Below are 14,128 nucleotides of genomic sequence, written 5' to 3'. Positions count from 1 at the left end.
TTCTTTAATACCCTAAATCCTTTAATATCTCCTAGCTTAAATGCCTTATTCGCCTTTACTTCCTTCGTTACTACTTATAGCGTTTCTAAGGCTCTTTATCGTTCTTTAAAGGCTTTAACTATTTCTAGTACGTCTATAGCTTCCTTAGGTATCTAAATGTTATATTAACTAGGCTATCCCTTCTAATAAATTAAGTACTTAACACGGGGCTTACTATAGCCTTTTTAAGTAACTCTTTTATCCAGGATAGCTTTAATCTTATAGTGCTTATATAAGTCGCGCTATTTATACCTATTCTTATCGGGGTTACTAGGGCGAATAGGACTTTTATCGGCTATTCGGCCGGGGAATAGGTCCGAACCTAGTTCCTTCGCTAGTTATGGATACGTAATGCTAATAATGGGATAGATATTAAGTGTTACGGGCAGTTCTAGCCGGTATACTAGTAGTAAGACCTATTCCTTAATCTTAAATAGTCCTATTCGTTACTAACTAAGCTTTATTAAGGGTTTACTAGGTAACGAGTAGCTATACCCGAGCTTAATAAAGACGAAGTCCCCTAAAGCGAACCGAATACTACGATACTTCTTATCGTATAGTCTTTTTATATATATTTAGGCTAAGACGATAAACAGTTTAGCGTCTTCCTAGAATAGTTTCCGAGTAAACCGCGGGTTCGTATTGCCGATTATATTAAGGGGACCGTTTATTCGTGTGCCATATAGTAGTTTATTTAGTAAATACCCTAAGACTTCGCTAAAAGCGTTATTTAAGTTAAACTATAACGCGATAATACCCTTTATCTATAATACGTTTAGATATATAGCGAGGAATATACGGATAATAATCTTAACTATCTAATTCTTCCGTTCGGATAGTCCGTCTATCTACGAGTACTATACTATTAAGAACTTAAGTAGCGTGCCCGCCTCCTTCTAAAGCGCTATCTAGAAAGCGGATAGGAATTTAGGGTTATAATCTAAAATAATCCCTTAGGGAATACCCTAATTACCGAGCTAGAGGAACTAAAAGAGGATATAAGCTTAGTCCTCCGCGGTATAGGAAGTATACCCCGGAATAAGGAGGGTCGCCTTAGTAAATTTATCCGTTACTATAAGGAGGGAGTTAAATAAAGGAAAGCCCTCCCTTTACTAAGGAGAGCTAGCCGAGGGCACCTTAGGTAAACCGATAATAAAATCTATAGCGATAGTATAGAACGGAATAAGGGGAGTTATAATTAGTTATGACTCGCTAAGCGGGCGTTAATAATTAGTCTAATTAGTAGTATATATCGTGTAATTAGCGATATAGGCCTTAATTTCCTTATAGAGCTTAGGAATAATAAATTGGCTAACTAGCTTATACTAAGTTCTTTTAACGCTAAAGTAGTAACGCTTATTATAGGCGGCTTAAATAAACTCCTAATATAGGGAGAATAGGATATAAAGCCGACGCTTCCCGCTTTATTCTAGATAGTAAAGGAGACCGTTTTCTAACTCGAAAAGAATCTTAACCGGCGAATTATAGTCCTATAGCTAGGTAAGGATAAGTCCTTATTTAGTATCGTTAGTATAATTATCGCTAATTCTTTATCGTAGATCGGCGTTTATTTTAAGCTCGGAGAAGTAATAAATAGCCTAATCACGCTAAATCCGTTTTAGTTCCCTATTATCTTCTGCTTCCGGAGGGTTTATCGTGGCTAGCCGTAATAAGGCGTTAGCCACGACGTTTATTTTCCCGGGGATATACCGATAGTCTAACTAGAACTAGTTAAGAAACTCCGAGGAGAGGATAAGCTTTATATTTAACCTAGTCTTATCTATACTATATAGCGTAGTAGACTTTATAATACTAACGTTGGCGGCGTAGTCCGTAAGAATAACGGTCGGATTACGATAAGCGGATTAAATAATAGTTCGGGTCTTACGAATAGCCCATACTAAGTAGGCGACCTCTAGTTCGGTCGGCTAATACTTCTACTCGGCTATATTAAGACCTTTACTAATATAAAGTACTAGACGAATAAGGGTTTTATTAATAGTGCCTTTAATAAGCTATTTAGTCTTATCGACGAGCTAGAATAGTATAGCGGAGAACCCGTGCTCCTTAAAGGCGTTTAGCTAGATAAAGAGGATCTTCCCTAGGTTATAGTGGAAAAGGCAGATATTAAAGGTAAGTGCGTCCGTGATATCCTTAAACGATACTATCTTTTTAGTCGTAAGCTTAAATACCGTTTATTTAGTATAGGCCTTATATATTTAGCCCTAGTCCTTTCCGAGTTAATAAGCCTCCGTGAGTAGGGTAGTCTTCCGTTATTAGAGGGAGGTAATTTAGTAGCCGAACCTCGGGATAAAGTGCTATAGCTATCCGGTTATACTAATCTATTACTTAAGCGATTAAAGCGATAATAGTAGGCGGATCCTTTATAAGGCCTTAGTATATTCCTTCGTGTTAAAGAGGCCGAAAGCGTCGACCTTAAATCCTAAAAGCTATACTAATAGGTAACCGATAAAGGATTTACCCGAGGAGATAAAGATCCGTTTCTAGCTAAATAATAATAGGACGGCTTTTAGATACTAGGCGTATTCTACCTTAGTATCGGAGGCTATAATAATATCGTTAATAAAGGCGGCGGCGAACTTCTTATACGGTTAGAGTAGCTTATCTATATAGCGTTAGATATAGACTAGCGAATTACGGAAGCCTATAAGCACGACCTTTAAACGCTCTTATCCTTAATATAAGATAATAGTAAACCTTTTACGGTACGGCTTATATACCGGGAACTAATAGAAGAAGGCTTAAGCGTCGATAACGGAAATAAACTTCTTCCCCCGGAGGCACTAGATTACTTTGTCCTATAATGGTATCGGGTATATATCGGGAATAGTAACCTTATTTAGGGTATAGAGATTAACTACTATTCGGCCTTTACGCTTCCCGTTTACGGTTCGCTATATAATAAATACTAAGGCCCCGAATAGTATAGGCTAAGTCGGCTATTCTATTCGTCCTTACTTATAGAGTTCGTTAACGGTCTTATCCAAAAATCGCTAGTCGTTACGGCTAAGGGGATATAGCTTTTAGCTAATCTTTTAATTATACTATCCGTCGATTAAAGGGGCCTTTATATACTCCTCGGGATATATATTAATAACGTCTTAGTCGGTCTAAACCTTCGGATACTTCTTAATAATCTTACTAAACCGGCGTATAAACCGGTTATTATAGCGGTAGATTATTACCCCCTTTTTAAAAATCTCTATAGGGGCGTTTAGGCTTTTAGCGATACCTAGCTTATCTTTAGAAGTAATATACCTATAGAAAACGTCCCCTTCGGCCTTATTAAGCGGTTCTTCCTCTAGATATTTAAGTAGAATATCTCGCCCGTTATCGTAGTTGGTATACTAATAACTATCTATCTAGAATAACTCCACGTAACCTAGCTTAGTACCTTTAGCGACGACTAATAGCTAGTTATCGGCGTTAAAGATAGGTATTATAGACTAGTTATTAAGGTTATAGTTCGGAAAGCCCTTTATATCTGGGAAAACTCTATAGAATTAAGGTTAATATCGGGCTTATTAATTAGCACGAACCCATATATTCGTAGCGGGATAACTAAACGTTTAGCGGCCTTAAGTTTCCGCTAAATTAAAGAATATTTAGCGAATACCCTTACGGGAACTATTAAGTCCCGGTAAGCGCTAATATGAATAACTTCTTACGTATTAAGGATATTTAGCCTATTAGAATAATTAAACTCCTATCCTAGGAGAAGACCGGTGTTAAGCTTAGGCACGATTTAAGCCCTAACGTATAAGCGGCTAATCTTCTTCTTATCGCCTACTATACCTTAAATTAGCACGGTAAAGGTGGCCTATCCTAGGGTCTTTATCGATCCTATATCTTATAATATAGCGCGCTTAGTAGAATCGATATACTTATTAGCAGCGAGTCCTATCTGCTTTACTCCTCTAATTAGTATAGCTAAGAGTAGGTCTTCTTGTATTGGATAGTCTCTAGATTTAATCTTATAGGCTAATAGTATTTACTATACTCCTAATATACCTAATAAAGATTAGCGTACTTAGGTATAAATCCGGGTCTATTAGCGACCTAGTATAGTTAGTTACTTTATTGGCTACCCGCGCTATTATCGTCCTCGGAGTCTATAAAACCCTCGGAGTTCTTATTCGTATAGTAGTACTTAGGTTCTACGTTAGTTTTAGCTCCGGATATAGGCTTAACGGCGGCTTTTTTAGCGGAGGCGTTAACTTAGTCTTAGGAGTAATCGCGGCGATAGTCTTTATATCGGCGATTAGACTATTCGTTAGCGTTATTAGTTAGGAGTCGCTAACCCTTATTATTAGTATAACGGTTAGCGTTCGGCGTAGGAAGCGCGCGATTCTTATTTTAGCAATAGAGTTAGCTAGGATTAGGGGAGTAGCGGTTAGGCTACGGTATTCGGCGGCGCTTAAGCGTTAAGCGCCTATTATAGTACCGCGGCGCGGGTTACTAAACTACTATAATAAGGGGTAAAGCGCTATACGTTCCGCGGTCTGGCTTAAGGAGGCTATATCGGCTAATATAGTGCTTTTAGACTCCTTAAGTGTAGTTCCGGTACTATCCTAGTATTAGGTTTATTAGGGAATTTAAGAAGTCGGCTAACTTTATCTTAAGGCCTGGTCAGACTATAGTCGCGGCTAGGTTAGCATTAAGCTTATCCTAAATAATAGATAAGAGCTTTCCTTAGGGTTTATTAGTAGCCTTTATAAGTCGGGTAATATTATCCACGAATACGCGGATATTATAGCAGTTTACGATATCTTTTAGGGTATACTTTTCCTTATATAATCGGTACTCGGCTTCTTCGCGCGGGAGCTGGAATCGGCTCTCTAAACTATCCTTTTAATTCTTTAGAGTAGCGTTCTTATTGTACTATTCACGGAGTCTAGGGTTTATAGTTATTAGCTATTTAAAGGCTTTACCTAGTAGGTAGCGGGAGATACCGCGGGTAAAAGCTTCGCTATACCCGGGGCTTATCCCGGCGTATTACTCTATAATATCCGTAAAGCGGAATATATTAAGGAAAACTAGCTTAGTGCCTTCTATACGGATATTCTAGGTAACGGTAAAGTATTCCGGTAAGTTAAAGTATCCGAGGTCGTCCGCCTTAAAGCGGATTTAGGGTTATTATAATTACGATCCGCGCTAGAGTTCGCCGATAATAGCTAGTAAGTCCGACTAACGTATATACGTTTAGTCTCCGTCTATAAGGGGCGGCTAAATAAACGCCGGAGGAGGAGGAGGAGGAGGAGGCGTTTTATCCGGCGGACTAATACTTTAGCAGATATTTTAACGGCTAGGCCCAGGGGCGTTAGATACTATACTCTCGGAGTTAACCGGGTAATTAGCTAAAAAGGCCCCGTTGGGGGCGTTAGACGTTTAGCGTTCTGGAGTATTTAAATAATAAATAATAGTCTTAGTAGGAGATATATAAAACGCGGTTAATTAGTATAAGGAGGATTTATTTAGGAAGTATATTAGTTCCTCCTCCTTAATTATAGGCTCTTTATTCGTGGCCTTTATAGTAGGACGGATAAGGAGCGAGGCAGCCTTTATTATAGTAAATAATGGTTCCCCTAGCTCTCCCGTGATCTTAAGGCGACGCCGACTACCTAGCTCTTATATCCTAAGCCCTATTATAATAAGCTAGGCGGAACTAGGTAGATTAGAGCTAGTATTAGCGGAGCTAGTACTAGTAAGGCTAGTATTAATAAGGCTAGCACTAATAAGGCTCCCTCTAATACGGTTAATTAAGTTAGCCTTAGGATCTAGCTTACCTATATAAGGAGCGGGACTAGTAATAAACGGCTATATAGGTTATTTCCCCTTAATATCGCGGGGTTCTCCTATACCCGCTAGGATCTCCCCATAATCAGGTTCTCTATTAAGCTATTTTTTAAAGGCGTCCACGAAGTTATCCGGTCTTCGGATCTATTTCTTTAGGTAGAATATATCGGATATAGACTCTAATCGCGAGATTCTTCCTCTTAAGGTTAGGCCGCTCGCGCCGGCTATCTTTAGGGCGTACACGGCCCTCCTAGCTATATTAAGTAAAGCTATATCTTTGGATATAAGGAGATTAGCGATAGGGTCCGGGAAATTATCTAGGAACTTAATAAGATTTTTCGCGCTTTCAGCGCTTCGCGGATATGGATAGTCGTTAAAGAGGTTTACGTCGGTTATAATAGCGGAGCTTTAAGTTCCACGGCGATTTTTCGTTTAGTAGAGTTAGTATAGTCGCTGAACCTACGTATAAATAGTAGGCTATAATTCTTATATACTCTACGCCTTAATCTAGTAAAGGAGAGGCGTCTTCGCTTAGCATTCTAAAGGTTATAAGGTTTTATCGGTATACTACGTGTCTATATAATCGTAGGATATATAGCTCGCGTTAAGCGACGGTACGCGAACCTTACTCGAAAGCTTAGTTACTACTATTTAATATACCCTATCCAGGTATATCTCTAGCCAGCCAGTATTATCGGACCTAAGGCTTCTAGGGTTCGGAATAATAACCTTTAGGTATAGAAAATAGGGTATAATAAAGATATCCTCTACTAATCTAAAGGCGGGCTTACCGGGAATATATCCTCGCTAAGCCCCGGACTATCTATTTCTTTATACGACCGGTCTATTCCTAGTCTTCGGGGCTATATATACGTATAGAGAACCTGGCCCGGGCACTATACGTGCGTATAGTGCCTAGTGCGCGAGGACTATCTATACATATAGTCCTGCGCTATTCTGGCGTATTAGATAATAAGCTCATGGAAGCTATATCTAAGGATATAAAAGAGGTCTAAGTTAAGTCTAGAGGCTTAGCCTTTAATTAATAATCTCTTTACGGTGCTCTCCTTATTATAGTAGTCTAATCCACTATAGTAGCTTATAATAATCTGGTTTAGGACTTAGGCTATTAGGTTAATACCTTTAACGACCTTAAGTAGTTTAAGAATTATACCCTAAGGGATAACCTGCTATATATAAAGACCGTAGATAGTAGTAACTCTCGCCTACACAGAATAGGCTCTATCTTTCTTAAAACTAAGGATCCTACTACTAAGGAAATTCACGAATAGACTATAAAATAGGTTTAGTACTATCCTTTCGCTCTAGTAAATCTTATATCTTCCGGATATCTTCGTAGCTAAGGAATTAGCTATAGTAACGAATAGGAAGTCCTTTATATAAAGAAAACAGGGTAATACCTCGTTAAGGTTAGTAAGAAAACAGATATCGCTATTATTTAAGTGGAAGATAGAAATTACAATATATAGGACGCCCTGGCCTGTGTAGCTATGAATATAAAGTTTCGTAACGCCGACTTCGAACTATAGTATAAAAGACTCGGCCACGTTGGTAGGACTAAGATCGTTAACGCCTATAAAGCTAAGGGCATTACGTTTAACGTAGTCTAAGTAAACGCGTTCTACTACGAAGCCTGCTACTTGGCTAAATCCAAGGAATAGCCCTTAAGAATTAAACCAGCAGTACCCTCTACTCCTAGTAAATTTAATATAGAGCTTATTAAAGTTAAGCCTATCGTCTATAGAGAATATAGATACGTTATCTATTAGGTTAAATAGTATACCGGCTATTACTATATACGGTGGCTTCGTGATAAGAAAAAAATAATAATAGCTAAGGAAATTCAAGACTTTAAGGTAAGATAGGAATGCTAGACTAACGTTAAGATTAGAGCCTTCTATAGTAATAACGGCGGCGAATTTAATAACGATAACCTTAAGAAGTATCTTAAAGAGGAAGGGATCACGATTCTCTTTATAGCTATCTATACCCTAGCCTAAAACGGTAGAGGCAAAAGAGTAGACGCTGTTATTATAGAAATAACACGCACCTTTATTATTAATAATTACCTCCTAGAATAGATTAAGGTATATACCCTAAAGACCTCGGCAGAGATATTAAATCTCCTGCCCTTAAATAAGGGAGTTCTGCTAGGACTTAGCCCTCACCAAAAGCTAGCTAGAGCTCTTAAGTGCCCAGAAGGTTAACGGAAACTCTATATTAAATACCTTAGAACTTATAGCTACGTGGCCTATATTTATAAGAAGGGTTAATTTAAACCACCTAAGGCTAATAAGATAGTGCTAAGGGCGTAGAAAGACAGGCTAGTTAGATACGATTCTATCTATAGATATATCTATAGTATATAGGTACCTAAACTAGACTAAGTACTAAGAGTTCGAGATATTAAGTTTACGGAGAATAGTTAAGAAGATCTATCTTAAGGGTCCGCTCTAGATTACGAAGCTGTACTAGTTAACGTGAATATATCTATAGATAAGGTGATTATCGATATTATTAAGACTATTACCTAATAGCCTTAATAAGTTTCATAGGACGGCCACTAATAATTAGATGCGTCGTAGGATCGTCTCTTTACGGGGGAGCTTTAAACTAACAGAGTAACCCCAGAACAAATAACTAATAAAGTCACGTAATTAATATTACTAGATTCCATTAATTAAGAACGGATTACCTATTTTAGTATGCCTACTGTAGATAAGGTCGTTTAACTAATATCCTCGAGCTATAGCTAGATACTAAAGACCTATAAAGAAGCTTATAAATGATCAGACTTTATAATAATCTATAAACCCGTCATAGAATAATAACTAAAAGCCCTTAACGACCGTCGAGTCCAGGAACTAGTTAATAGACCTTAAGATACTAGAGTGCTTCTAGGTAAATAGGTCTATAACAATAAGTATAACGAGGAAGGTAACCTCGTTAGGCATAGAGCTCGATAGATAGTTTATAGAAATTAATAAGCTAGCGACTAGTTAGTTTAAGATCTATACATAGTAGTGGTATAGATAGCTTTACTTATGATATTCCTCGTAGCCGTTACGATAGAAGACCTTAAATATGAGAGCTTTGATTTTAATGCTGCTTTCCTCGTGGTAGATACCCCCGTAGGTATTAAAGTATATATTAATTAACCTAAAGGCCTTCCTATAGTTCCGGGTAAGGTCTGCCTTCTAAAGAAGGCGTTATACGGTATAAAGGAAGCATTATTATAGTGGTTTCGACATATCGCCAAGTATATAAAGAACCTCGGTTTTAAACTACTAGATAGTGATAGATACATACTAATTAATAAGACTACTAGAGTTATTATTCTTATCTCCGTTAACGACGTCTACGTGGCTACCCTAACTAAGGAAGCTATAGTAAAGGTTCGCGATACCCTATTAAAGGTATATACCTTAAGAGATCTCGGAGAAGTGAAGTAGTTCCTGGGCTTTAACATTATAAAAAACAGGATAGTAAAGACAGTTATAATCAATTAATAATAATATACTAAGAAGATCCTTAATAGGTTTGGTATAACTAACTATAATTCTATAATAACGTCTCTACTAGATAGCTTTAAAGCTAACATTATAGCAGATCCTTTCTATAACGAGGGCATTAAGATAAAGTATCTATAAACAACTAATAGCCTTAATTACTTTACTTATAGAATACGCTCCGATATTACCTTCGTAGTTTCTAAGCTATACGAAGTAAATTTAGGTCTAATAGAGGTATATTAAACGGCGTTAAAGTATCTATAGCGGTATATTAAAGGCATATTAGGATATAATATCACCTATGGAGGTAAGGGAATTAAAGGCATACTATCGCGAGGATTATACGTAGCGGCAGATACCGCCCACGCAGATATAGTTAGCAGAACCTTAATAGGCGGCTATATAGTATTTCTCGCGGGAGGACTAATTATATAGAAATCTAAAAAGCAGCCGTTTATTACTCTAGGCACTATAGAGGCCGAGTTTATCAATCTTATACCTATAGCCCTTAATCTTTAATAGATCGCTAACCCCGTCGCGGCAATAACCTCTCTAATTAATAGACCTTTACTCCTAATAACTAATAGTACTAGAGCTTTAAGCTAGGTACTAAATACCCTTAACACGGTATGAACGCGGTATATTGACACGAGATATAAATAGATTATCTAATGGATAGAAGCAGGCTAATTCGACCTTAAGCACGTTAGTACTAGAGAGATAGCCGTAGATAGCCTTACTAAAGCCCTTAACCGTTAAAAGCACCGCGAATTCGTGGATTAACTCGGCTTAGCTATATAGAACTAACGGTATAATAAACCCCCGTAAGGGCGGTTAGAGGAGACTATTTTAGCACCTCTTCCTATAGCCGATAGAAGAGGCCTTATATACCTATAAACTGCTATTATAACAGTTAAGAACTGGCTTTGCTAGGAGACAAAATATAGCGGAGAGAAGGATTAGTATAGTCTATCCTTAATAAGGAGCTAAAAGGCCGATAGATTACTATAGATTACTATAGACTACTAAGACGTAGCCGTAAATGCTAGTCTGATACCGTTAGTGACGATTAGGCACGGTTTATAGAGATGATAGAGTACTAATAGGTGCTGTTAACTTAATAATAGACGATCTCTAAAGACCTAGAGACGTTGGATATCTATATAGGTAACTAATTAATTAGTATTACCTAATAATAACCACGAGAATAGCGACTATAACAGAAGCTACGATAGTAAGGCCCTTAGAGATAGGAGCGCAGGCCGTGAACCTAATCTACTATTAGTCCTAATTCGTCACTATCGCGAGAAGCGATAGGCTGCTTTAAGCGACCTCGTTAAGCGAATTAACACGCCAATAACTTAACGGCGCGAGAGGGCACCTCGGACCTTATCTTATCGTGGCACCTAGGAGGATTAGATTAAAAACGCGAGGAAAGCGTTTAGTAGTAGTAATAAGGGTATTGGAGATTATTATTTAGAGGGTTTATTTGGTAGTTCGATATAATATAGACTCGAAAGAACGATTGGTATAGCAGTTAATTAGAAGAAGTCGGGAAGTATCGGTATTTATTTATATGTGTGATTAGCTACTAAAAAGAGAAAAAAAGTATAAGTTAGCTTATGGCCTTTGAAGTGCCTAACTAATAATACTTATACAAGAATTTTAATATTGTTTATAAGCTTTTTGCGTTTTACGCGTTTTTTGAGCTTTTCGGCCGTTTGAGCCGTTTGAGTTATTTTTTAGAGCTTTGCCTACGGGGGAGTGTTGCGGTGGTGGTCCGTGCCCACAGCTAACTAATCAGGTTGCCGCATTTAGGTAGCCAAACCTGTTGCACGTCAAAAATGCACTCTTCTGACTCTTCTGACTTGGGGGAAATCTTCGCGTGTGCCAATGCGACAAAACCTCCTCGAGGTCTAGCCGTGGGATCTAGATAGCTCCCTTTTTCCACACACTCAATATACACGCTTTATGTCACACACTCTACAGTATCCCTCTGTACATATGTATGTACCTTCTGTACTTCTGTACCTTCGTACCTTTCATGCTAACTCTGTTGGGGCTGGACTCGACCTGGGCTTACCGACCAAGCCTCCTCGGAAGACGAAGCCAGTTCCCTAGCCACGGCCCCGCCCCGTTAATTCCCAGCTTCTCGCTCATGTATCCCAAACAACAGCAGCAACAAAGCCCTGCAATGCCGCATGACCACGTTAGGTGGCATCTCTGCGCATCTCATTCCTTACTACGTAACCAGCGGGTGACAGCTCGGACAAACGCTAACCTAGGACAGACACGCGAGCCCTCTGGTTGATCGCTCACCGGGCCACCTTGGTCAAGTCGAATGCAAATGTTAGCAACTTCCCAGTTGACGATCCGCTGACCGATGATTACCGGCACCGGGCTCCGTTTTTTCTTCTTCTTTTTTTTATATTGCCGCCCGGCACGACGCAATACCTAACGAAAGTCGACCGCGACTTCACGCGAATGATTAGCACTTTGTACACCGCTCTGCTGTCTGCATTCGTCGGCATGCAATGTTTAGGCCGGAAACGGCAAAGGCAATACGCCCCCCCCCCCCCGGGGACTTGTCCCAATAGTGACCAGTGGCTGCACCAGATCGAGGCTTCGTATACAAACAGACGTTTGCAAACGAAAGAACCAGTCAGTTACTGCTGAATTATGGGCTGATGGAACCCTCAACCACTAAGGAGTTGTACGAGCCAGCCGCCGACGGGTGCTGCGACAGAACTCGTCCCAACCTGTAACCAAAGTCACCAGCACAAAAGCCCCAGAGAGACCTCAGCAGCGCCATCCATTTAAGCCAACCACCCGACTGACATGCCATCATGAAGCATTGCCGCCGTTACAGCCGGCGAGTGTGGTCAGTTACCACACGCAACGCGGACGGATCCGTCCTTGTTGGTAGCACAACCCTTTTGTAAGAACGAACCGTCATCGTTCTGATCCAAGCAGAGACCAAGATGACTATCCTTTCGACTGGAAAAGCGGCGCACCGAAAGGGGTCGAAAGGACCAAAAACGCCCGCTGATCTATTAATCAGTTTCCTAGCAGGATCGGAATCCCATCTGAAGGAGTAGCGGTATCCCGCATCCCCCCCTTCGGTCCTCCGCAAGCGCCTATCCTATTTAGGCGAGGGCGTTCCTTAGCGAGGAAATTAGCGTCTGTACCTAAAGTCCCGGTACAGATCGTGGACACAGGGAAGACGAAGAATTTTCATCCGACTCACCTTAGATGCTTTAACGTACGAATTCGCTGCTATTTTAAGATATTTACATTAATCTCCAGCCTCAAAATCTCACTATGTCCTTCCCTTGTCCGAAGCCGCCTACGCCCTTAAGGGCTTTAATATATAGAGCCCTGCTCGAGTCCGTAGAGGCATACGATACGTGGGCAGTCTTAGGTATCGTTTAGGTACCCCCCCAGCCAATTATAATGGCTAGCTTCCTAGATAGTACCTCTAGCGACATAGCAGTAGTCCACGATCTCACGATGTACCGGGACTTTGGGCATAGACGCTAATTTCCTAGCCGAGGAACGCCCTCGGCAGCGCGCCCTAAATGGGATAGGCGCTTGCGGAGGACCGAAGGGGGGGATGCGGGATACCGCTACTCCATCTGAAGGGGAAGGGGAATCTTGCCAAAACTGGCAAAAGTCATGGATCCGGCATTATGTGTTTCGAGGAGTGCTCGCCCAACCCCGTCCGGAAGGATCGAAGAACGACTCTGAACAGTGCAATGCAGTGCAGCCAGTCTCATCACTTGGCCCGCTTTTAACGGTTATGTCGCCTCCCTGCCCGCCACAGGGCACAGGGCACAGGGCACAGGGCAGCGGCAGCGGCAGCAGCAGCAGCAGCAGCATCATCAGGCGCAAAACGTCAGAGGCGTGGAGCCGTCACCCCGGCTGGTTACTGGCTAAGTATGAAGGACTGGCTGCAGTGGCTAGGCATATGTGGCAGCAGTAATTGCACCGGACCGGGCATCTGACCACTAACCTAGCCACTACGCGTTATTAAGGGCTCTGTGTCATCGAGTGAACTCGAAAAATTCACGACTCGTCACCACGCAACCCGCAGCTCTCCTCTAAGGGCTTAGCTTGGCTCGGCGAAGGCCAACTGGTTGGCTAGCCTGTCTGCGGTCGCCTCCACACCACCATCAGCGGAGGAGAGAGAGAGCTTATTGAAGACAGTGGGAGAAAGAGGAGACACAGAAGATGTGTGGTGTGTGTGTGTGCGTGTGAAAAAGGCAACACTCCTCGTCTCCGGATTGGATACTTACAACGTACCTACACCTTACCTTACCATCCACCCTCTCGAACAAACCCACACACCCCCTTTCTTCTCCGGTCGAGTGGCAGCTGGGCCTTGTCGAAACAAGAGTGGCCTGGGCGAATGAGGGAGTGGGTCCATGTGCTAAGACATGCGCGTCGTTCCATCCCTGTCACTTAATCTTGTGGCCCCGCTCCCATGGAGGCCAGGGGAGAGAACGCCGGTGTCGCTGGTCGCTTGGCCGCTGGTCTGTGTCTGGTCTGTGATGAGAGGTGGGTGCCTCACGGACCACACAGCACTCCCAGCCCACTCGTTCCGGGGGGCACTGCCTGCTCCCATATCGCCTCGATCGTTTCCTTTTCGGTGTTCGGCCAGAGATATCAACCATCTACATCCCACCATCGTGCGCCTTGTTGTTTCGGCTCTCTTAGGCTCTTTCCCGTAGTCGCGCTCA

At 41.2% G+C, this 14,128-nt stretch overlaps 1 protein-coding gene across 1 annotated transcript; it reads left to right on the top strand.

Annotated features, from left to right (window-relative positions):
- Positions 1 to 11,315: 11,315 nt before the first annotated feature.
- Positions 11,316 to 11,854, top strand: SODALDRAFT_129507 (hypothetical protein). Its single transcript, XM_028606690.1, has one exon. It carries the CDS (start codon positions 11,398 to 11,400, stop codon positions 11,698 to 11,700), a length of 303 nt encoding a protein of 100 aa, XP_028469582.1. The 5' UTR covers positions 11,316 to 11,397; the 3' UTR covers positions 11,701 to 11,854.
- Positions 11,855 to 14,128: the final 2,274 nt, after the last annotated feature.

The sequence above is a fragment of the Sodiomyces alkalinus genome (genome assembly GCF_003711515.1).
Source record: "Sodiomyces alkalinus F11 unplaced genomic scaffold SODALscaffold_2, whole genome shotgun sequence".
Classification (NCBI taxonomy): Eukaryota; Fungi; Ascomycota; class Sordariomycetes; order Glomerellales; family Plectosphaerellaceae; genus Sodiomyces; species Sodiomyces alkalinus.
The sequence above is the reverse complement of the archived record's forward strand: the minus strand, read 5'-3'. Positions and strand labels throughout refer to the sequence as shown.